Source organism: Anguilla anguilla, chromosome 8 (genome assembly GCF_013347855.1).
Source record: "Anguilla anguilla isolate fAngAng1 chromosome 8, fAngAng1.pri, whole genome shotgun sequence".
NCBI lineage: Eukaryota > Metazoa > Chordata > Actinopteri > Anguilliformes > Anguillidae > Anguilla > Anguilla anguilla.
In genome coordinates this window covers 618,062-642,502 of record NC_049208.1, presented here as the reverse complement: position 1 = coordinate 642,502, position 24,441 = coordinate 618,062, and the positions used below count along the sequence as shown (strand labels likewise).

Below are 24,441 nucleotides of genomic sequence, written 5' to 3'. Positions count from 1 at the left end.
GCATGAATCACAGTCACAGTTGTCTACGGTCACAGTGTGTTGCAGTGGTATACTCTGGGCTGTGCAGTGTGCTGCAGTGGTATACTCTGGGCTGTGCAGTGTGTTGCAGTGGTATACTCTGGGCTGTGCAGTGTGTTACAGTGGTATACTCTGGGCTGTGCAGTGTGTTGCAGTGGAATACTCTGGGCTGTGCAGTGTGTTGCAGTGGTATACTCTGGGCTGTGCAGTGTGTTGCAGTGGTATACACTGGGCTGTGCAGTGTGTTGCAGTGGTATACTCTGGGCTGTGCAGTGTGTTACAGTGGTATACTCTGGGCTGTGCAGTGTGTTGCAGTGGTATACTCTGGGCTGTGCAGTGTGTTGCAGTGGTATACACTGGGCTGTGCAGTGTGTTGCAGTGGTATACACTGGGCTGTGCAGTGTGTTGCAGTGGTATACTCTGGGCTGTGCAGTGTGTTGCAGTGGTATACACTGGGCTGTGCAGTGTGTCGCAGTGGTATACACTGGGCTGTGCAGTGTGTTGCAGTGGAATACTCTGGGCTGTGCAGTGTGTCGCAGTGGTATACACTGGGCTGTGCAGTGTGTTGCAGTGGTATACACTGGGCTGTGCAGTGTGTCGCAGTGGTATACTCTGGGCTGTGCAGTGTGTCGCAGTGGTATACTCTGGGCTGTGCAGTGTGTTGCAGTGGTATACACTGGGCTGTGTAGTGTGTTGCAGTGGTATACTCTGGGCTGTGCAGTGTGTTGCAGTGGAATACTCCGAATGTCAAAGCTTTTCCATTTTTATTATGTGAGCTGAAAACCTTTATTAAGTCATTGTGCAAGTTGAGCTTTTTCTTGGTGAATTAATCCTCTAGCAGTGTTAGAGCACTCTACAGCACCTCCCCCTCCCCCTTCTGATTGGGCAGAAGCAATGTGAGTGACAGTTGCTCATCTTGTAACTGTACTCCTGTAGTAGCTGGTATTTTAGTTTGGGATTTTGGGTTGCTACCGTAAGCTTTGTCACAAAGCTGAAGCCTGTGCTATAGTCCTGTAAAGACCTCGGGACAAGGAGTACTGGGGCAGCGCTGTCTTACGCACTCTTCTTACGCCCCTCACCTGTAGTTTAGAAGCAAGAGGATCAGGACACTCTTCTTACGCCCCTCACCTGTAGTTTAAACGCAGAGGATCAGGACACTCTTCTCTCAGGAGCTGGCGCCATCCAGACTTGTTTTTCCAGGTTCCGTTCCCCCCCCCTCTTGGAAAACAAATCATTATGTGGTATATGTTTAGCAGATTAGTGAAGATAATAACCGCTTTGGTAAGCCGGCCAAGATCCTCAAGCGATAAAGCACGGCTCTTGTCAGCAGACATCTTAAATCCTCTTGAATAAAAATTTGGGTGTCAGGCAGGCCTCTCTAATGTCTGAGCTCCTTACCTGGGAAGCAGGGTGAGCTGTTTTAGTGTTTAACGCCCAGCCAGAGTGCACACACAGGCAGGCCTCTCTAATGTCTGAGCTCCTTACCTGGGGAGCAGGGGGAGCTGTTTTAGTGTTTAACGCCCAGCCAGAGTGCACACACAGGCAGGCTGTTGTGCAGGGAAAGGACTCTCTGGTGAGGACTGTCGTTTTCTTTAGAGCTCTGTGTAAGTGTAAGCTTCGTGTGTAAAGCCCCGATGTGCTCTTTATTTTTTGGTCGCCATGATAACCTGTCCCAACAACATTTATCCCCCTGGCTCATGTGTTCCTGAACAGCTGTGACCCCTGCACTGTGGTGTGTGTGTGTGTGTGTGTGAGTGTGTGAGTGTGAGTGTGTGTGTCTGGGTGTGTGTGTGTGTGTGTGGGTCTGCATGTGTGCTTGTGTGTGAGCGAGCATGAAGGTCTGTCTGTCTGAATTTTGTGTGTGTGTGAGTGTGTGTGTTTCTGTGTGTCTGCATTATGTGAGTGTGTGTGTGTGGATGTCTGTCTGCATTATGTGTGTGCCTGTGAGTGTGCGTGTGTGTGTGTGAGTGAGTGTGTCTTTGTCTGTGTGCGTGCATGCGTGCGTGTGTGTATATCAGTGTGAGTATGTGTGCGTGTGTGCACAAGTGTTTATATCTGTGTGTGTATGCGTGTGTGTGTGTGTGTGTTGGGTCTGCGTGTGTGTGTGTGTGTGTGTGTATGCATGGGCGTGTGTGTGCGCGTCTGCACGTGTGTGTGGGTCTGCGCGCGCGTGTGTGTGTGTATGTGTGTGTGTGAGTGTGTGTGTGTGAGTGTGGGTCTGCGTGTGTGTGTGTGTGTGAGAGAGTGTGTGTGTGTCTGTGATTAGTAGCGCTACTTTTCCTGTCATTTCAACACATTGTTCATCACGCAGAGGACAGGGTTATGGTACGGAGGAAGAACAGGGTGTCTGGTTCTTGTTCTTCCTGTGCAGGAAAATATGAGCAGGAAGCGATAGAGGCTGACTGTGAAAATCTCTTTTGTTATATTGTGTCATGTCCTAATTTTTAACTTCACCGCACAGTAAAATTCAGTCTTTCAGGGGCGATACAGATTGATGGATTGTGTGTTCTGCATTAGCTGAGTAGGGTGAAGGGTTAGCCTGATGAGAAATGTGTGCTGGTTGTGGATCCTGATGCAGGCGCAATGGCTGACTATAATGCCTCTACCAGCTTCATGCTTCAGTAATGCTGGTGCCTCTACCAGCTTCATGCTTCAGTAATGCTGGTATCTCTACCAGCTTCATGCTTCAGTAATGCTGGTGTCTCAGCTTCATGCTTCAGTAATGCTGGTATCTCTACCAGCTTCATGCTTCAGTAATGCTGGTGTCTCAGCTTCATGCTTCAGTAATGCTGGTGTCTCTACCAGCTTCATACTTCAGTAATGCTGGTGTCTCAGCTTCATGCTTCAGTAATGCTGGTGTCTCAGCTTCATGCTTCAGTAATGCTGGTGTCTGTACCAGCTTCATGCTTCGGTAATGATGGTGTCTGTACCAGCTTCATGCTTCGGTAATGATGGTGTCTGTACCAGCTTCATGCTTCAGTAATGCTGATGTCTCAGCTTCATGCTTCAGTAATGCTGGTGTCTCTACCAGCTTCATGCTTCAGTAATGCTGGTGTCTCTACCAGCTTCATGCTTCAGTAATGCTGGTGTCTCTACCAGCTTCATGCTTCAGTAATGCTGGTGTCTCTACCAGCTTCATGCTTCAGTAATGCTGGTGTCTGTACCAGCTTCATGCTTCAGTAATGCTGGTGTTTCTACCAGCTTCATGCTTCAGTAATGCTGGTGTCTCTACCAGCTTCATGCTTCAGTAATGCTTCAGGACAGGGCGTTGTGGGAACTGGGGCTTTATGAGGTTGTATGCAAACAGTCAGTGTGACACACCTCCATAGAGCTGCAATGCAAAGCAGGCAGATGGCTTGCAGAGTTAATCACTCACAACCTGGAGGAGGTAACCATGACGAAATCCCGCCACAACCTTCCACAACCAATTGGATTGCAGTATTCACAGGATAGTATATTCTACTGCTCAGAGAATGTGTTATGCTGTTATGCATTACTGTATGAGGTTATGGTCCAGCCTCAGGATGTGGATCATTAAGTTTTTTTCCAGTTTCACTCATTAGCGAGTATTTTTTTGTGTTTTTTAGCATGTGAAGGTAATGTTTGTGAAGACCTTGGCGTCTCTTAGTTGAGTATGAATAGTGTCTTTGTGCTTTTGTGTTTCTCGCTGAGGGCTCTGGCCACACCCCTTGGCTTCACAGGCCTTGTTGTGACTTGGTTTGCAGAGATAATCTTCCTCTCTGAGTTGTTTAGCGCTCGCGGTTGGCGGCTCATTGTGAGATCTGCTCTGGAGCGGCTGTGGCTTTGGAGCGCCTTCCAGGGGCTGCGTGGTCACGGCCGGAATGCCGTCTGTTCTCTGCACCGCCCCCCCCCCCCCACCCCCCCTCCCAGCCCCCCCATCCCCCCCCCACCCCCTGGTTCATCGGCTTGTTGGTCTGCAGACAATCAAACCCTCGGTTTTTCGAGGCCGTTCAGTTCAGAGTGTCTCCAAAGTATTATTAAGAAAAAATATGCAGTGCCTGCATTCCATCGCTCGCTGCTTTCCTTTTGTGTAGTTGGGTGTAAACCTGTTTCTTCTGACTTTCTGAGGAGCTGTGGCATCTGTAACCTCAGCGGCCGTTCCCAGCATCTCAGCACAGAAATTAAATGTATTAAATATCGATATAGAACAGGAGAAAACGCTGTTTTATGCTTCTCAAAAGCAGGAGCAGGACTCTGCGCTCAGCGCTGTTAGTCTGGCAGGAGTTGAGGAGGAATTGCTCCGGGGCCGTAGCTGTGTTTTTCCACGCTGTTGTTTGGTGAACTCAGGAGCGTTAAACAGCCTGCAGCCTTCATCCCACCCATCGGGGGGCGGGGGGGAGAGGGGTCAGCCGTACGGAGACCCACACCGATGCGGGACGTCCCACCCGTCAGGCGGAGGACAGGGGGGCCCTAAACCTGGCCCCCGGGGGGGTCTCCTCTCATACTCTGCAGAAAGGAGGGTATACGCCCGTTACGGCTGAATTTCAGGTGAAATATTCAGGAGGTCCAGCTCGCAGGGAAAAGAAGCTGGTTTGTTTTTGTGAATATTTGATGCTGCTTGATCCCAAAGCTCTGCTCTGGGGGGTCTGGGGGGGTCGGGGGGGGGGGGCGTGGCCAGCTGTGCCCAGGTGGGGCAGGGTCGGGGTAGTGGAGTCCTCTTTTACTACTTTTACTCTTGCACTCTACTTTGCATTTTGTGTTAGGTTTTTTTTTTTAATTTTTTTTTTACATTTTTTCGTGTGTTTTCCATGTGCAAACATGCTTTTTTACAGTCCTTTACCACACAGGTCCTGCTGTCTGCACAGGCTCATGCACAGATGCATTCCTTATTAACCAGTGCTAACAAAAAAATAAAATATCTTTTACATAACTAACTAGCTGTCATTCGTTTAATAGTGACCGTAGCAAGGCTTTGGAGCTGCCGGTCATATTTCAGTTCGTTTGTCACTAATGAAGGGCAGGAGGACTCCTCTGGGACGTCCTGGTGTGGTTACAGCTGTGGGGTGCTGGCCTTTTTGGGGAGGGTTTTAGGGGTGCTGGCCTTTTTGGGGAGGGTTTTAGGGGTGCTGGCCTTTTTGGGGAGGCTTTAAGGGATGTGGTTGCAGGATTGTGGGAGGGGCCAGGCGCAGCTGTTTGTGGATTGGCCGGCGGGTTAGGGATGCGGTCGGTGGGTTGTGGGAGGGGCCAGGCACAGCTGTGTCAGGATTGGCTGGCAGGCCGTGTCACGCTCAGGCCCTGTTCAGGGCACAAGCCCTCTGTGTAGGTGTGGCAGCTCTGATATTTACAGTGGGCTATTTTCAGCACTGGCTCTGACTGTTCCGCGGAGAATTCGTTTGGCGTGGCTCCTGACAGACAAACGCCTCCCCCCCCCCGACCCCCCTCTGCCCTGCCCAGCCTTGTGTGGCCTGTAGGCAGAACTACCCAGCAAGCCCATCCCCACACCGGGGCCTCTAGTGCACTGTCTGTGCTACTGCTTTCATTTACTATATTCTCCCTTTGTGTCTGTGTGCTGTGTCTTACAGCTATCTGCAATATGCATGTGTGTGTGTGTATGTGTGTGTGCTGTGTCTTACAGCTATCTGTAATATACATGTATATGTGTGTGTGTGTGTGTGTGTGTGCGTGTGTGTGTGTCTGTGCGTGTGCGTGTCTGTGTGCTGTGTCTTACAGCTATCTGCAATATGCATGTATATGTATGTGTGTGTGTGTGTGTGTGTGTGTGTGTATATGTGTATATGTGTGTGTGTGTCTGTCTGTGTGTGTGTATATGTGTATGTGTGTGTATGTGTGTGTATATGTATGTATAATGTATTTTTATATATATATATGCATTTTTAACGAGGTGCATAATGCATAACATTGATATTATAAAGTATATCTGCTCTGCAGTATTTGTGAGCCAGACATGAACTCTGTTTTTTAAATTGTTGTTTGAGCGTAAACCGCAGTGTGTTCTCAGGGTCTGTGCTGTTGCTTCAGGTTTGATTCCTCGCAGGGCAGGGCTTTGATGTGAGTGTAAGGGACAGTGGAAACGCGTGTGACAAACACATTTGTGGAAACGCTGGACAGGTGATGCCTGGTGGTCAATGAGCCAGTTTCACTCAAGTGATGGGGGGGTGGGGGTGCTGGGAATGGGGGGGCGGATGCATGACCGCTTTGGGCGCTCTCATTGCGCTGGTTGGGTCTCCCGTCTGTTCTAGTGTGAATTACGCTCATTATGACCAAACGGAGGAGCACATCGAGGGCCCTCGGCGATGGGAGCTGTGATTGGCTGTGACAGCTGATGTCTGTGAGGCCGGCCGCTGCGCTAGGGAAGCCATTAGCCCCAGTCCCCCGGTCCCAGGGGGAGGGGCAGAACTTAGCGCCTCTCTGGACAGGTCATTTTAACGGCCCTGTGATTGATGGACCCCAGTGGGAGTGGGGTTACCGTGGGGACGGTGGTTTGTGGGTGCTGGGTGACATGCCGCACTGGTGTGGCTGATGTGCTGCGGGGAGAGAGAGAGGGGGAGAGGGAGCGAGGAAGAGAGCAAGAGGGAGAGAGAAACAAAAAAAAAAATGAGAGAGAGAGTGGCTGTTTCCTTGTTGTCTAGTCATGTTTTTCTTTTCTTTTTTCTAAACAAATTTAGTGTTTTGTTCAGTTGACAGACTTGCTGTTTCAATACTCACAGAACTTTGAATGTGTTCTAAATGAAGAAAACAATGGATCAAATGTTCGGTTGATTTAAACTTTTTAAATGCTCTTGAATGTTTTGTCAGTTGACAGGGACACACAGGACAGTTGAGATGACATGGGCCTCTCCTAACGGCTCAGACAGCTGTCTCTCTGCTGCTGATCTCTCCCGTCTTCAGCAGATCCTTCTGTAGGAATGAGCTTCGGTGCGGTGGGGCGTCTGATCAGGCCCGTTTAGGAATCCTGAAAGAGGAGATGGGGGGGGTTACTGAAAAGCCCTGCGGGACATAGTCACATCACGAGCCCTGAAAAACACAGCAGGATCTGTCTCTCAGACATTGTCTCTCAGACATTGTCTCTCAGACATTGTCTCTCAGACAGTGCCCTCCAAAGCTGCTCCAGTTTAGCTAATCTGGGGTCCCCTGCTAATCTGGGGTCGCCTGCTCTCCAAGCCCAGGACCCAGTGAACTAATGAATGTGCTTGTTATGCGAGTCATTGTCCCAGGACATCGAGCCGTATGTGTTATAAATCTAGAATACAGTGTACAAGGTCACAGGTCCCGTGTGATATCATTCAAACAAGTCTACATAGTAGAAAATGTGGAATGCAGTCCTGAGTCCCGCTGCTCTCGGTTATGGGTTATTTACGCAAATTAAGGAGCACACCGATATAACGAGAGCGGGCTGATAAAAAATAACTGCCATATTGAAAGCATAAGACGTTGAACCGTAAGCTATGAAAAACCTTTTCAGGGTGTGTTTACAGACAGATGTCTCTGTTTACAGGGTGTGTTTACAGACAGATGTCTCTGTTTACAGGGTGTGTTTACAGACAGATGTCTCTGTTTACAGGGTGTGTTTACAGACGGATGTCTCTGTTTTCAGGGTGTGTTTACAGACGGATGTCTCTGTTTACAGGGTGTGTTTACAGACCGATGTCTCTGTTTTCAGGGTGTGTTTACAGACAGATGTCTCTGTTTTCAGGGTGTGTTTACAGACAGATGTCTCTGTTTACAGGGTGTGTTTACAGACAGATGTCTCTGTTTTCAGGGTGTGTTTATAGACTGATGTCTCTGTTTACAGGGTGTGTTTACAGACGGATGTCTCTGTTTACAGGGTGTGTTTACAGACCGATGTCTCTGTTTTCAGGGTGTGTTTACAGACAGATGTCTCTGTTTTCAGGGTGTGTTTACAGACAGATGTCTCTGTTTACAGGGTGTGTTTACAGACGGATGTCTCTGTTTACAGGGTGTGTTTACAGACCGATGTCTCTGTTTTCAGGGTGTGTTTACAGACAGATGTCTCTGTTTTCAGGGTGTGTTTACAGACAGATGTCTCTGTTTACAGGGTGTGTTTACAGACGGATGTCTCTGTTTTCAGGGTGTGTTTATAGACTGATGTCTCTGTTTTCAGGGTGTGTTTATAGACTGATGTCTCTGTTTTCAGGGTGTGTTTATAGACGGATGTCTCTGTTCTCAGGGTGTGTTTTAAGGCGGTTGGCTCTGTTCTCAGGGTGTGTTTATAGACGGATGTCTCTGTTCTCAGGGTGTGTTTATAGACGGATGTCTCTGTTCTCAGGGTGTGTTTATAGACGGATGTCTCTGTTCTCAGGGTGTGTTTATAGACGGATGTCTCTGTTCTCAGGGTGTGTTTATAGACGGATGTCTCTGTTCTCAGGGTGTGTTTATAGACGGATGTCTCTGTTTTCAGGGTGTGTTTTAAGGCGGTTGGCTCTGTTCTCAGGGTGTGTTTATAGACGGATGTCTCTGTTCTCAGGGTGTGTTTACAGACGGATGTCTCTGTTTACAGGGTGTGTTTACAGGGTGTGTTTACAGACGGATGTCTCTGTTTACAGGGTGTGTTTTAAGGCGGTTGGCTCATTGCATTGATGTTTCGTTGCAGGACCCGAGCTACTGGCTGCAGGTGCACCATTTGGAACACGGGGATGGCGGTATCCTGGACGCGGACGATGTGCTGTGTGACGTCGCTGATGACAAAGACCGGGTGAGTCAGACTGTGGGCATCTCTGAAACGCCAACGCACCGCGTCCCAGCGCGTACTCTGCGTGTCCTCAGGCCCAACGCACCGCGTCCCAGCGCGTACTCTGCGTGTCCTCAGGCCCAACGCACCGCGTCCCAGCGCGTACTCTGCGTGTCCTCAGGCCCAACGCACCGCGTCCCAGCGCGTACTCTGTGTGTCCTCAGGCCCAACGCACCGCGTCCCAGCGCGTACTCTGCGTGTCCTCAGGCCCAACGCACCGCGTCCCAGCGCGTACTCTGCGTGTTCTCAGGCCCAACGCACCGCGTCCCAGCGCGTACTCTGCGTGTCCTCAGGCCCAACGCACCGCGTCCCAGCGCGTACTCTGCGTGTCCTCAGGCCCAACGCACCGCGTCCCAGCGCGTCCCAGCGCGTACTCTGCGTGTCCTCAGGCCCAACGCACCGCGTCCCAGCGCGTACTCTGCGTGTCCTCAGGCCCAGCGCACCGCGTCCCAGCGCGTCCCAGCGCGTACTCTGCGTATCCTCAGGCCCAACGCACCGCGTCCCAGCGCGTACTCTGCGTGTCCTCAGGCCCAACGCACCGCGTCCCAGCGCGTACTCTGCGTGTCCTCAGGCCCAACGCACCGCGTCCCAGCGCGTACTCTGCGTGTCCTCAGGCCCAACGCACCGCGTCCCAGCGCATACTCTGCGTGTCCTCAGGCCCAGCGCACCGCGTCCCAGCGCATACTCTGCGTGTCCTCAGGCCCAACGCACCGCGTCCCAGCGCGTACTCTGCGTGTCCTCAGGCCCAACGCACCGCGTCCCAGCGCATACTCTGCGTGTCCTCAGGCCCAGCGCACCGCGTCCCAGCGCATACTCTGCGTGTCCTCAGGCCCAACGCACCGCGTCCCAGCGCGTACTCTGCGTGTCCTCAGGCCCAGCGCACCGCGTCCCAGCGCGTACTCTGCGTGTCCTCAGGCCCAACGCACCGCGTCCCAGCGCGTACTCTGCGTGTCCTCAGGCCCAACGCACCGCGTCCCAGCGCGTACTCTGCGTGTCCTCAGGCCCAACGCACCGCGTCCCAGCGTGTACTCTGCGTGTCCTCAGGCCCAACGCACCCTGCACATGCCACACGCATGTCATTCTCCCAGCGTTCCGCATCTTAAGACCGGAGTGACTCTGAGTGCTAAGTATGGCTGACGGCCCATCCTGTGTGCGATGTGGCCTGATGGGACATTTATAATTAAGTAGTCTCTTCCTCTTCCTCAGACGATGATCACGGAGTTATCTTTTGCTGATGATGTCATTGCACACAATCACCATCGAAACAGGATGCACATGAGAGCTCTTTCTGGATAAATCATCCTTTGAACTTTAAGGAAACGATCGATGCGATAAACGCTTGTTTGAGCGACGAGAGGTTTCACGCGTTGCGTAACCGCGGGCGACGGACTGACCCGCCCCGCTGTGTGTCACACAGAGAGCAAAGTGGGCTGGGCCGGGCTGGGAGATAATTACCCATGGTGCCGCTCTTCAGAGTCTGCCGTCAGACCCACCACTTCGTTATCCTTGGCTTCTGAGCAGCTTCTTGTCACCATGGTGATGCTGTAACTAATTAGGCTAATTAGCCTTGTTGGAGTTATCACTCACTTCCTTTTGTTTTCTTGGTAAACTTTTCAATCTGAAATGCAAACTTGTTGTTTAGGCAACAAAACCTTTAGTGTTTGGCACAATCTAAGATGGGGCTTACTCTGATTTTGGAATGTTAGGGCTGCATATTAGTACATTGAGTCTGTTTACTTGTACTGTTTGTGGAATAGAAGACTAGTTCTCTCCAGATGAAATAAGCTGGTTTTGTAGTTGAGTGTCAGCAGGTGAGCCATATTTGATGCATGGGGGCTTGTGGATGAGCTGGCTCATCTTCACTGACCTGATAACACTGGCTCTCAAAAGACTGACTGCATTAAGCATGTAGGTTAATGAATGAGGGGAGCTGTGGCTCTGCTTGTTACGGATGACTGCTGTGTTTTCCTGAATGCAGTTGTACTCAGTGAATTTTTAAAATGGCCTAAACAGTCGCTTCACCCCAGTGAATTTTACCGCTGCCAGCATAGCACGGGAGCTTAAAATCATTTGCATTCCCATTATGTACTGTGAGCTTGAGCCTTTAATGTACAGGCTGTTTGACCTGCAGGGGTTGAAGTACAGTTTCACACTGAGATGGGTATTGCTGCTTGGTGGCTATTTCTTTAAGCGATTTCTCTTTCTTCTGAGAGCACCATCTGTGTGATTTCCCTTTCTTACGAGAGCAGATCTGTGTGATTTCCCTTTCTTACGAGAGCAGATCTGTGTGATTTCCCTTTTTTAGGAGAGCAGATCTGTGTGATTTCCCTTTCTTAGGAGAGCAGATCTGTGTGATATCCCTTTCTGACAAGAGCGCGGTCTGTTCAGTAATGAGCGTATGGCGTCTGCTGTAGCTCTCGCTCTGGAATGAATCCCATGTTCTGTCGAGGTGTGATAAGCTGTGCTGCTCTGTGTGCATTTCCCACCTGTAATGAGCTTGATTTGTTTTGATGTTTTTATCAGGTGATCATTACTCGTCAGTTTTAGCTGCTTATCCCATGGTGAGAGAGAAATGCCCTCACAGTGAGGGGAGAACCGGTGGTGTGAGTGTGGCTTCTTTACCTGTCAGTCAACGCTGCCTCTGTGGGGTGAGTGTAGGTTGGGGAGCAGGTGATCGGGACCTTGTACCCTCCACTGCCATCAGGGGCCTTGGAGGTCCTCCCCCGTCCTGGTGGGAGATCACGCCTGCTAAATCCAAACGGAAGTGGAGAGAGGCTTTGTTCTGTGGTGTCGATTAGATTATGGGCTGGGATTAATCTCTTAACTCTGCGGGCCGGCCAGGGGGCTGTGTCTGTGGTCCTCTGTGTCTGTGGCCCTCTGTGTCTGTGACAGATGGGGTCCTTCCCGTCCACTTGGCGGGATTCATCCCAGGACTGAATGCGCGGGGTTGAGTGGCCGGCGGCGAGTGTAATCCCTTTAGAGAACACCGCTGTCTGTCCTGAGCTCCGAGCCCCACGCCCCCACACCCCCATGCCCCCACACCCCAGTATGGGTGTTGGTGTGTTTGTGCACGTGTCCCCGTGAGTGTATTTGCATGTACGCGTATTTGAAGCTAGCGCTGGAGGAAGCTCGGGCTGGCGAGTGTTTTCCCAGGTGCGGCGTCTCGCTCACTTCCTGTCCTCTCCTCTGACCTCTGAATGGCTAGCGCTACTGAATTGCTAGCCCTACTGAATGGTTAGCCCTACTGAATGGTTAGCCCTACTGAACGGCTAGCGCTACTGAACGGCCAGTGCTATTCAACGGCTAGCGCTACTGAACGGCTAGGGCTACTGAATGGCTAGCGATACTGAATGACTAGTGCTACTGAATGGCTAGCGCTACTGAACAGCTAGTGCTACTGAATGGCTAGTGCTACTGGACAGCTAGCGATACTGTATGGCTAGTACTACTGAACGGCTAGCGATACTGAACTGCTAGCGATACTGAATGGCTTGTGCTACTGAATGGCTAGTGCTACTGAATGGTGTTACACCCTTATCCACCGTATCTGCTACTGCTGACGTATCTCTTATAAAATGGTCTCTGGCCATGGGGACCGTCGGGATCATTAGGACCAGCAGGCCTGTCTGTTTGACGCTGAGGTCAGGTGACTGATGCCATGGCGACGGGGGTGGAGCAGGGTCACCTGACCTCGGCTCTTAAGCGCAGACTCTGGAACGCGCACTGCCAGCTGCGCATTCCTGTGTCCGGCTGTGCAGGGCGAGGCCGGGGGGTGCATCACCCGCCTGCCGCAGTTCTGTCAAGGTCGCGGGGCAGTTTGAGGGACGTCGCTGTCTGGCGGATTTAAATACCACGGGTGCTGGTATTCAGCCGCGATTTGGGGTCAGCAGGTTAAGTAAGACCCTAAAATCAGATCCCAGGGTTAAGAAAAGGTCTGGGCGCGTATTCATAATGCATCTCATCGTCAGAGTGCTGATCTCTGGTCAGAGTGCTGATCTCTGGTCAGAGTGCTGATCTCATGGTCAGAGTGCTGATCTCTGGTCAGAGTGCTGATCTCTGGTCAGCTTGCCCCTGCCTGTGTGATCCGGGTACTTTTTGGCCAATCATTTTCTGCTTCAGGAGCAGAAATTAAAATACAAAGAAAGAATGGTTATTCGATTTTCATTTTAAGAACAGAAATTGAAAAACGAGAATCAAGTGGTTATTTGTGCTGCTGACACATTTTCTGCAGAAACTTGCTCTCAGTTTTAAAGTTCATGGTGTCATGTTCTATACTTAGATCAGACCTGTATATCGACCAGTCCATGATAACCCCCAGCGCTCTGCAGGTAGAATTACAGGGGAAAAGATCAATAGCATTGACTGATAACACTTTTCCAGCTGTTACTGGTCCTGCAGGTGGGCATAGTCACATAAACGGGTGTGGCCAGAGGTGGGCAGTTTGGGCAGGTTTCTGACCCACAGGCATGGAATACCCAGAATTCCCTCTGTGGAGGTGTGGGTGAGAGGGGTGAGGTTCTGTTCTCAGCGTTGGTGCTGGTGTGGGTGAGAGGGGGTGAGGTTCTGTTCTCAGGGTTGGCGCTGGGTTGGATGAGTGGGGGTGAGGTTCTGTTCTCAGGGTTGGCACTGCTCTGGTGCCTGAAGCTGAACTGCTCCAGTGAGCTCCAGTGCATATCCAGCTGTCCAAACAGACTTGCCCTACATATGTTGAGCTAATCAATAATTCAGAGGAATATGATGTAATGTCTTTGTTCTTTAGATGTAGGCATTGTCTGCTGTGTGCTAGCAGACCTCTCTCTGTCTGTCTCTCTCTCTATTTCTGGTGCTTTTTCCTCTCTCCTTCACCCCTCTTACTTGCTGTCTCTTTCTCCCCCTCTTCCCTTTTCTGCTCCTCTCCCCCTCATTCTTCTCCTCTCTCTTCCCCCCCTCTCCCCTCCTCTCTCTCCTGGCCCCTCTCCCTCTCTCTCTCCCTCTCTCTCAGTAGAGAGAATGCGCGATGACTTCATTTGTTCCGTGTATCTTAGCTCACTCCCTTCTCTAATAGGAACAGTATGGCAGGCAGGGGGCTGGACCTCAGCAGAGTCTGTCTGTCTGTCTCTCTCTCTCTCTCTCTCTCTCTCTCTGTCTGTGTCTTTCTCTTTCTTTCCCTTTCCCTCTGTCTGTTCATATCACTATCTTTCTCTCCCCTTTTCTCTCTGTACTAGCCAGAGTCAGATCAGACTACGCGCAGAGAGAGGTTCTCCCTCACTGGGTTGATTGGTTGATTATCTTGCTTGTCCCTTAATTGGCTGAGCTGGAATGGGACGCATCCAAAGCCCTTTACAGCAATAAAAGGGCTGATTGCCTGAAATTGCTTCGGAACGTTTTGCAGCACAAGCAAAGTGTCACTCTGTGTCCAAGCGATGCCCAATCCTCGCTAAATGACATGCGTGGGGGTGAGGGGGTGAGGGGGTGAGGGGGGGGGGGGGGTGTGGGGGTGGGGGGTGAGGGGGTGAGGGGGGACGTGCCGGTTACTGAATGCTCATTGTAAGGATGAGCAATGTGAGAGACTGGAGCTGTTTTCTCTGAGGGCTGATCCTCTTGCGTCTTGTGGTCGTGCTGTGATTGCTAAAGCCTCAGACAGATCACATCATCTGGGCTTCCATTAAAGGAGCCGGCTGCAGGCCACTGGCCCACACACACACACACACACACACACACACTCACTCACACAGACACACACACACACACACACTCACATTCACATACTCACTCACACACACACACACACACACACACACTCACACACACACACTCACATTCACTCACTCACTCACTCACACACACACACACACACACACTCACTCACTCACACTCACTCACTCACTCACTCACTCACTCACTCACTCACTCACTCACACACACACACACACACACTCACTCACTCACTCACTCACTCACTCACTCACTCACTCACTCACTCACACACTCACTCACTCACTCACTCACTCACTCACTCACTCACTCACACGCTCTTGCGCGCTTGCCTTCCTCCGCCGTCTCCATGGAAACGTGTGGAAGCTCAATGTGCAGTGTTGCTGCTCTCTCTCTGCGGCTGCAGAGTCTGTGTTAGTGGCTTTATTAGTGCCTGCACTACAGGCCAAACAAACGCTGTGGGGAATCTGAGACCCTGTTATGACAGTTATGCCTGGCCTGTCGGGGTGTGAGTATATAGCCTGCCCTCTAAATTTAGAACACTCGTCCGCACCCTCCCCCCCATCCCCCCCCCCGGCAATCCTGCCACACCACCTGGCAACCCTCCCCTCTCGTGAATCTGGGGTGTGTGACGGGGTGTGTGATGGGGTGGGTTACTGGGGTGTGTGATGGGGTGGGTTACTGGGGTGTGTGATGGGGTGGGTTACTGGGGTGTGTGATGGGGTGGGTTACTGGGGTGTGTGATGGGGTGGGTTACTGGGGTGTGTGATGGGGTGGGTTACTGGGGTGTGTGATGGGGTGGGTTACTGGGGTGTGTGATGGGGTGGGTTACTGGGGTGTGTGATGGGGTGGGTTACTGGGGTGTGTGATGGGGTGGGTTACTGGGGTGTGTGATGGGGTGGGTTACTGGGGTGTGTGACGGGGTGTTTTACTGGGGTGTGTGATGGGGTGTTTTACTGGGGTGTGTGATGGGGTGTTTTACTGGGGTGTGTGATGGGGTGTTTTACTGGGGTGTGTGATGGGGTGGGTTACTGGGGTGTGTGACGGGGTGTGTGATGGGGTGGGTTACTGGGGTGTGTGATGGGGTGGGTTACTGGGGTGTGTGACGGGGTGGGTTACTGGGGTGTGTGATGGGGTGGGTTACTGGGGTGTGTGACGGGGTGGGTTACTGGGGTGTGTGATGGGGTGGGTTACTGGGGTGTGTGACGGGGTGTTTTACTGGGGTGTGTGACGGAGTGGGTTACTGGGGTGTGTGACGGGGTGTTTTACTGGGGTGTGTGATGGGGTGGGTTACTGGGGTGTGTGATGGGGTGGGTTACTGGGGTGTGTGACGGGGTGGGTTACTGGGGTGTGTGACGGGGTGGGTTACTGGGGTGTGTGACGGGGTGTTTTACTGGGGTGTGTGACGGAGTGGGTTACTGGGGTGTGTGACGGGGTGTTTTACTGGGGTGTGTGATGGGGTGGGTTACTGGGGTGTGTGACGGGGTGTTTTACTGGGGTGTGTGATGGGGTGGGTTACTGGGGTGTGTGACGGGGTGTTTTACTGGGGTGTGTGATGGGGTGGGTTACTGGGGTGTGTGACGGGGTGTTTTACTGGGGTGTGTGATGGGGTGGGTTACTGGGGTGTGTGACGGGGTGGGTTACTGGTGTGTGTGATGGGGTGTGTGACGGGGTGGGTTACTGGTGTGTGTGATGGGGTGGGTTACTGGGGTGTGTGATGGGGTGGGTTACTGGGGTGTGTGATGGGGTGGGTTACTGGGGTGTGTGATGGGGTGGGTTACTGGGGTGTGTGACGGGGTGGGTTACTGGGGTGTGTGACGGGGTGGGTTACTGGGGTGTGTGATGGGGTGGGTTACTGGGGTGTGTGACGGGGTGTTTTACTGGGGTGTGTGACGGAGTGGGTTACTGGGGTGTGTGACGGGGTGTTTTACTGGGGTGTGTGATGGGGTGGGTTACTGGGGTGTGTGATGGGGTGGGTTACTGGGGTGTGTGACGGGGTGGGTTACTGGGGTGTGTGACGGGGTGGGTTACTGGGGTGTGTGACGGGGTGTTTTACTGGGGTGTGTGACGGAGTGGGTTACTGGGGTGTGTGACGGGGTGTTTTACTGGGGTGTGTGATGGGGTGGGTTACTGGGGTGTGTGACGGGGTGTTTTACTGGGGTGTGTGATGGGGTGGGTTACTGGGGTGTGTGACGGGGTGTTTTACTGGGGTGTGTGATGGGGTGGGTTACTGGGGTGTGTGACGGGGTGTTTTACTGGGGTGTGTGATGGGGTGGGTTACTGGGGTGTGTGACGGGGTGGGTTACTGGTGTGTGTGATGGGGTGTGTGACGGGGTGGGTTACTGGTGTGTGTGATGGGGTGTGTGACGGGGTGGGTTACTGGTGTGTGTGATGGGGTGTTACTGGGGTGTGTGATGGGGTGTGTTACTGGTGTATGTTACTGGGGTGTGTGACGGGGTGTTACTGGGGTGTGTGACGAGTTGTGTTTCTGGGGTGTGTTACTGGTGTATGTTGCTGGGGTGTGTGACGGAGTGGGTTACTGGTGTGTGTGATGGGGTGTGTGACGGGGTGGGTTACTGGTGTGTGTGATGGGGTGTTACAGGGGTGTGTGACGAGTTGTGTTTCTGGGGTGTGTTACTGGTGCATGTTACTGGGGTGTGTGACGCAGTGGGTTACTAGGGTGTGTGATGGGGTGGGTTACATTTCAGTTTCTTGTTTTTGTTTTTCCACTAATGAACTCTGGCTCTATTGGCTGATTATGTGAATACGCCAATGGCGATTCATTCAGGTGGGAACATGTTAAAGTGTTACTCAGTGACACACAAGAACAGTCTTCATCTGTCATTCCTGAAGTAATGTGAAGTAAAGTAGTGTGGCTGTAGTGTCATGTGTCGATTGTGTTGTGGTGGAGTTTTTGCCCCACTGCTTTAAACAGTAATTAATGCCTCTCCTGCTCTACACCCTAGCATCTACACCCTAACATCTGCACCCTAACATCTGCACCCTAACATCTTTGATACATGAATGATATCATGGTGATACATCTGTGAGGTTTAATGAAAGTGTGGTGGTGTGGTGTGATATTGCTGGAGAGTTTGTCAGGACTGGAGGAGGAGAGATGAGCTGTGCGTGAGGATTCCTCTCTGCTCGTGGTGTCAGAGCAGAGGCTGGAAGTTATTGCCAGACATAACTCTCCCGGTGGAGTGCGGCCAGCTGGCTCGGGCGCTCGAATCTGGCACCCAGACGCGCGCCGCGGAGCGATCGGGAGGCTGAGCCGCGCTCAGATCAGAGGCGGCCATCTTTCATCCCACCGCACCGCCGCGTCCGTCATCCCGCAGCGGGGGGGGGGGGCCCAGAGAGCCTTTCATGTCCCTCCGGTTGTCCGGGGCAGCCAGGTGATCAGGTGATCAGGTGGTTCTGCGCTCTCAGAAGCGTGTTTTCTGTCATGGCGGTCGACGTGAGAACACGCGGCTAGAGAACCGGATTTACTCCTGAAAGCTGCGGAGTAAAACCAGAGTCAGCGCTACGCTGGGAGACTGGCTGGCGTTAAAAACACATCAGCAGGTTTCTAAAGCTCGCGCTCGTCCCTTCCCCCGGAAACTAGCGCCCGAGTGCCCCCTCTCTCCGGAACCCCTGGATGTTCGCTTCTGGGGGACTGGGGAGTGGCGACAGCACTTTCGGTGCGAGGGACACCTCACAGGAGTGTTTCAAATCCGGTAAAGATGACTGTTCAGTTTTTAGCAGGAAGTGCACTTGTGCATTTCTCAGGCTGTTGGGAATGCCTAATTACCGTGTCTGTAATGAGATTTGAGCTTCCTTCCTTCAGACTAGCTGTCCTCTAAAGCCCGGTTCACATCAAAACTGAGACTGGATGAGACATGAGGGTTAGTGAACACAATCCATGTCAAACTGAAAGTCAAAAATGTAAATGACTGTTTCCATAGCAACTGGGTGTAAATTTGTTGTGAAAGGATTTGCCTCATCTGTAGGCTCTGAACAGCCTCCAGTGGGTGTTGTAAAACTTGGTTGTTGATGCTGACAAATCTTTCTGAAAAACAGTCTTGTTGGCCTGTGGCCTTTTTATCTGAGCTGGTTTTTAAAGATTTACTGTCTGTTAGGAGGGCTAGAGTTAGAATAGGAGGGTTAGGGTGAGGCTAGGGTTAGGGTAGGAGGTTAGGGTTAGGGTTAGGGTGAGGGTAGGAGGTTAGGGTTAGGGTTAGGATGAGGGTAGGAGGTTAGGGTTAGGGTTAGGTTAGGGTGAGGGTTAGGATGAGGGTAGGAGGTTAGGGTTTGGGTTAGGGTTTGGGTTAGGTTAGGGTGAGGGTGAGGGTAGGAGGTTAGGGTTAGGGTTAGGATGAGGGTAGGAGGTTAGGGTTAGGGTTAGGTTAGGGTGAGGGTTAGGATGAGGGTAGGAGGTTAGGGTTAGGGTTAGGATGAGGGTAGGAGGTTAGGGTTTGGGTTAGGTTAGGGTGAGGGTTAGGATGAGGGTAGGAGGTTAGGGTTAGGTTAGGGTCAGAGGCAGCAGAATTAACCAGGCGTCCCTGTAGTGGGGTCAGAGGAGAAGAGCACTGTCAGAGAATCGTAGCCTTTCCAGGATTTTGAATCTTTTCATTCTTCCATCGATCTCTTTTTCCATCCTTTCACCTCCCTCTTCTCTGATCTGTCAATCAGATGCCAATGTATTCTTGGTTTATTTCAGCTTGTACACGGTGTTTATTGTTTCTGTATAAGGTACAGACAGTACCTTACTGTCTGTACTGTCTTCTGCCTGCGGTAGACCTGGAGAGAGCGTAAAATCATTTCTGACAGGGCAGGGTTGGCCAATCGATGCCAAATCAGGTCTGTATCCGTTTCTAGTTTTCACGCCAACTTTTCCTTTTAATTATTTAATTAGCCCAGTCGGTTATATGATCCAACATTCTCGCTATATGTTTTGATAAGCTCATGAGTGACAGCTGAAGGCTGTCAGTGAATCCCTATTTGAAACTGTTTCCTGTGATCCGCACACAGAAGGATCATCCTGGCAGGATAATTGTTGAAAACTAACCTGCTGTACACAGCTGCTTTCCAGGAACGCAGTTGCCCGTTCCTGCCCTGTCAGGTGCAGACCCACCAGCTGAACCGATTCCCTCCCTGCTCACCGAGCCCTGCGATGAGAGACTGCCCCCTTGTGGTAGAGCTGTGCCGGTGCAATGTGGAGGAATACCCAGCTCCTCCTGGTGTCACAGGTGTGATTTTACCTGTGCAGGTGTCGTTTTCTGCTGCCTCTGCACAACACCTGCCTCGTTTTTATTAGCCATCAGCTTTGTATGAAGTGGGCGGTCTCTCGGGGTGATTGACACTTAAGATCCTCCCCCTGGATTGGTGAGTTAAAGATTGAGTTGAACACAAGACCCCTGTTTGAAAGGGCCGGAGACCCCTGTGGTCAGGTCTGTTATGTTAGCCAATAGCTGGCCTTTGTGCTCTCATGGGAATTTTTAATGGGTAAAATATGTGCTCCTTTCCAGATGAACATTGAACACAAAATTCTCTCACTGCTCAGTTGTCATTTTAAGGTAGATTTGACCTGATAATGGGGTAATTTACAGCACTGTGTGATCACAGCACTGGGAGAGAGATCAAAGAGAAAATGTGAGACGGAGCGTGGGACAGTTATCTCAGACGCTTGGCAAGCAGTGTGGTGTGTGTGTGTGTGTGTGTGTGTGTGTGTGTGTGTGTCTGTCTGTGAGTGAGTACGTGTGTGTGTGTGTGTGTGTCTGTCTGTGAGTGGGTGTGTGTGTGTGTGTGTCTGTGTGTGTGTGTGTGTCTGTGAGTGAGTGAGTGCGTGTGTGTGTGTGTCTATGTGTGTGAGTGGGTGTGTGTCTGTGTGTGTGAGTGGGTGTTTGTGAGAGAGAGAGAGAGAGAGTGAGAGAAAGAGAGCTTGTTGGACAAGCTTGGTGAAATGTTTGCTTTTGTCTAGACTGTAAAACCACGTTAAGCACTGTAACCCTGAAAGACTTCTTTACAGGGCAGGACTCCACACATTTCCCCCGCTAGTTTGTGCTTTTACCTGTGGAATTGCGGCCTTCTGTGCCTGTTTGAGGTGAACCCTTCGTTTGGTCTCTGTGTCTGCTCACCTACAGCTGGAAATGTCATCATTTCTCACTTGTAAAGGCAAATTTAAACCTTTCAGTCACGTTTAGGAGTCTGTGGGTCTAAGGGCATGAATGAGAATGAGGACGAGCTGAGTGGAAGGAAGGATAGTGTAGTACTTTTACTCTGCGGCCAATTGGGTGCCTTTGGTGACCTCTACTGGTGAAGGAGAGTAACTTACTGATAAATGAGTGAAATAAAACCCTTAATGAATAAAGATGCTCAGTAAAGCACATGCACACAGTGTGTGAATAGGGTGCGGCTGGACTGTGAGACTGGCGTAAGCAATAACTGTACTTTTAAAAATGCTATTTACTCTAATCATTCATATGATCATAGTGCTGCACGGAGAAAAAGGAGCTCACACATTTACCAAAAGTACACCATCGCAAAAAGTACATAAAATAACACTGAGACATTCTTAAATGGGGACATGGTGAGATGAAGTCTAAAAGCAAAATTAAAAGACAGTTAAATAAATAAATAAACATAAGCTAAATAAAATAATCATAAGACTTTTTAAAGCCTGTTTATACAGAATGGTGATTTCCCCTCTGTTAACAAAGCTGGCAAATCCATTTTACTCCTTGTGGATGTGGTGGTGGTGTTGCTGCTGATGATGCTGCTGATGATTCTGATGATGATGATGAGAGTTATAATTCTTCCCTCTGAGTAGATGGTGAAGACTTTGTCTAGATCCATTTACTGTAGCAGCTCTCTCTAGATCCTGGACTTGAATGTTTATGGAAACATGCCAAAAAGTAGTGTCATTTTTATTTTATTATGTTATTATGCTTAAAATGTACAGTGGTATTCTGGTTACATGCCATGTGAGATCAGTGTGGAGAGGCAGGCTGCTGTCAAAGCCTACAGAACTCTCAGGGCTGTAGCACAAGTTTAGAACAGTGTTCCCCTCCAGCCAGCAGAGAGCAGTATAGCCCATCCGTGTGAATGCTGGGCGCATAGCGATGGCAGGGCGGGTGGTCATTTGCAGGCTCACCACAGCACTGCACAAAGCCTGAGTCGGTAGTCTGTCCCCAGTCACGTGTAGGCCGACTGTCAGACCATTTATTGTCGTTAACTGCTTTGGGTTGGAAAATCACACTCCTCTCTCTGTCTCTCAGCTCTCGAGGGGGGGAAAGCGAGAGAGACGAACTGATTTTATTTGTCATCTGATCAATGCTGCGGTGACTTCTCGGTCGATGCCATTGTCCACAAGCCTTCGCTGAAGGTCGATATGAGCGGCTGAAGACCGGTACGCCTTCCTCTCTGAGACGCGTTAGTATTCGCCCCGTGGCCGAGCCCGAGCGTGAGCCAGCCCTGTGCGGAAGGGCGCGGTGAGTCACGGATCTTTCGCACAGGAAACACTAAATACGCAGGTCATGACTTGCCTTTCATGGTTCTCACTTCAGAGAACGTCGCAGAAGCGATGTGATAAACATGCGATGTGGCGATATTCAGAGTATTTGAATGCTCCCTCTGAAGCTACCACAATTCTGGAAGTTAAGTGTGTATTCTTGCAATAGTATCCACTGTTTCACTCTATGGCGAGGGGGGGGGGGGGGGGGGGGGGGGGGTTGGGAGGCAGTTATCTGCAGTCTTTTCCAGGTGCGTCTGACGTTTGTTCAGGAAGAGTCATTGGCTGTAGGGTCACTAAGAAGCATCCCACATCCTGCCTGCTGTCTCACAGCGTCTAAGAAGCATCCCACATCCTTCCTGCTGTCTCACAGCGTTCTCAGTGAGCCTCGTGGGTTTGGGAACGTCTCCTGTTTGAGTGCTCAAATCTCACCTCTCCCCCGCGGTGCTAGAGAGGGCAGTGCTCCTGATATTATGGGATGTCTGACTCCCCTTCAGAAAGCCCTCTCGTGGTACTGTATAGAAATTGCAGAAGTCTGCCTGTCAGTGATGGACACTGCAGTTTCTAGGACTGTTTCCTGTGGCATGTACAGATTCCTCTGCTGACACAGCTCGGCACAGATGACGGGTACTCTCTCAGGAGAGCAGCCATGTGTGGTGCACGCTTAGCCTGCAGTGTGAACCTGTGATATTAGCAGCAGTACTCCACTGCATACTGCAGAGGGCGCCCTTGCTCATGTTTTTTTCCTCTTATCAGGAGCTGAATTACATTAGTGGCATTTGGCAGACGCTCTTATCCAGAGCGACGTACAACAAAGTGTATAACCATAACCAGGAATAAGTGTGTTTAAAACCCTAGAGAGAAGTACCGTTCCAAGTGCAGGCAACGACCGCATAGTTTAACTTGGACCCTGTAGGTTAATCTGATCAACACAAACTAAAGCAGCAACGAAGGCTTTTACAGAATGAAGGCTTCCTGCCTCAGTAGCATCTCACACAGACCCAGGCAGTCTCTCGCTGGCCCGCGGCTTGCCGGCATTCAGATGAGCAGAAACTGAGGGCTGCTAAATTCTGTTAGCGCTGATAAAACCGCCTCTCTTACGCTTGAATGTTTGACTGCATTCTGAAAGAAAACGTGTTCTGGATGAGCTCAGTGAATACGGACGGGCTGTGTAAATGTTTTCAGTGTGAATGCTGGTTCTGTGTGCGCTGCAGTTGGGAGAGTGGGCTTTTCGGTGCAGTACATGAGTGCCCCTCCTCCCCCCTCCCGGGCCTTCAGCTGATGGTCACTGAGGGAGTGGTTTTGTAGGGGTGGTCCTTGCACCCCTCAGAGAATGACTAGAACTTCTGTGGCTAATTTCCCCTCCCTGATATTTAGCCTATTTTCCCCTTCCGACTGCAGCAGGGCACTGTGCTGCATGGTACTGTGCTGCATGGTTCTGTGCTGCATGGTTCTGGGCTGCGCGGTTCTGTGCTGCATGGCACTGTGCTGCATGGTTCTGTAGAGTGCAGGGTACTGTGCTGCATGGTTCTGTAGAGTGCAGGGTACTGTGCTGCATGGTTCTGTAGAGTGCAGGGTACTGTGCTGCATGGTTCTGTGCTGCATGGTACTGTGCTGCATGGCACTGTGCTGCATGGTTCTGTAGAGTGCAGGGTACTGTGCTGCATGGTTCTGTGCTGCATGGCACTGCTGCAGGGCACTGTGCTGCATGGTTCTGTGCTGCAGGGTACTGTGCTGCATGGTACTGTGCTGCATGGTTCTGTGCTGCAGGGCACTGTGCTGCATGGTACTGTGCTGCATGGTTCTGTGCTGCATGGTACTGTGCTGCATGGTTCTGTGCTGCATGGTACTGTGCTGCATGGTACTGTGCTGCATGGTTCTGTGCTGCATGGTTCTGTGCTGCATGGTTCTGTGCTGCATGGTACTGTGCTGCATGGTTCTGTAGAGTGCAGGGTACTGTGCTGCATGGTTCTGTAGAGTGCAGGGTACTGTGCTGCATGGTACTGTGCTGCATGGTACTGTAGACGAGTTCATTTAACCCCCCCCCCCCCGTATCGCCTGCCCCCCCCAGGTACTCCCTCTCTAATGTCTCTGTGTAATCACGCATCTCTCAGCCACACTCAAGGTTGCTCAAAGTCAGCTGTAAAAATGAAATTAAAGGATTAGAGCCAGTGTGAAAAAACAATAGCTGCCTTGTGACAGTACAGTATCCTGTATTAAAATGTTTTACCTACATACGTGCTGTTTATGATAATTTTTCACTGTAAACATGAAAGACGGAGTTTATAATGTGTGGGTGGGGGGCGAGGGGGGGGGGGGGGGTTGGCAGGTGTTGCAGTGACACAGCAGCGTTAGCTTATGTCTAAACGTGTGCAAGCCATGCTTTATCCCAGCTTGCGCTGCCAAGCCTGGGTTTACCTTGGCCCAAACTGGGCTAAACTCAGCTGTGTTTGGCTTGGGGGGGCACCCTAAATCCCTCATTATCGGGGCATATTGGGGGGGTGAGACA

General features: G+C 51.2%; 1 protein-coding gene across 2 annotated transcripts in view; it reads left to right on the top strand.

The window, feature by feature from the left end:
* LOC118234049 (partitioning defective 3 homolog) overlaps positions 1-24,441 on the top strand; it is a 258,754-nt gene that overhangs the window by 38,171 nt on the left and 196,142 nt on the right. For both annotated transcript variants that reach the window (XM_035430352.1, XM_035430351.1), the window contains exon 2: positions 8,612-8,713. In XM_035430352.1, coding sequence (XP_035286243.1) covers positions 8,612-8,713 — 102 coding nt within the window. The remainder of the gene's footprint in view (positions 1-8,611; positions 8,714-24,441) is intronic.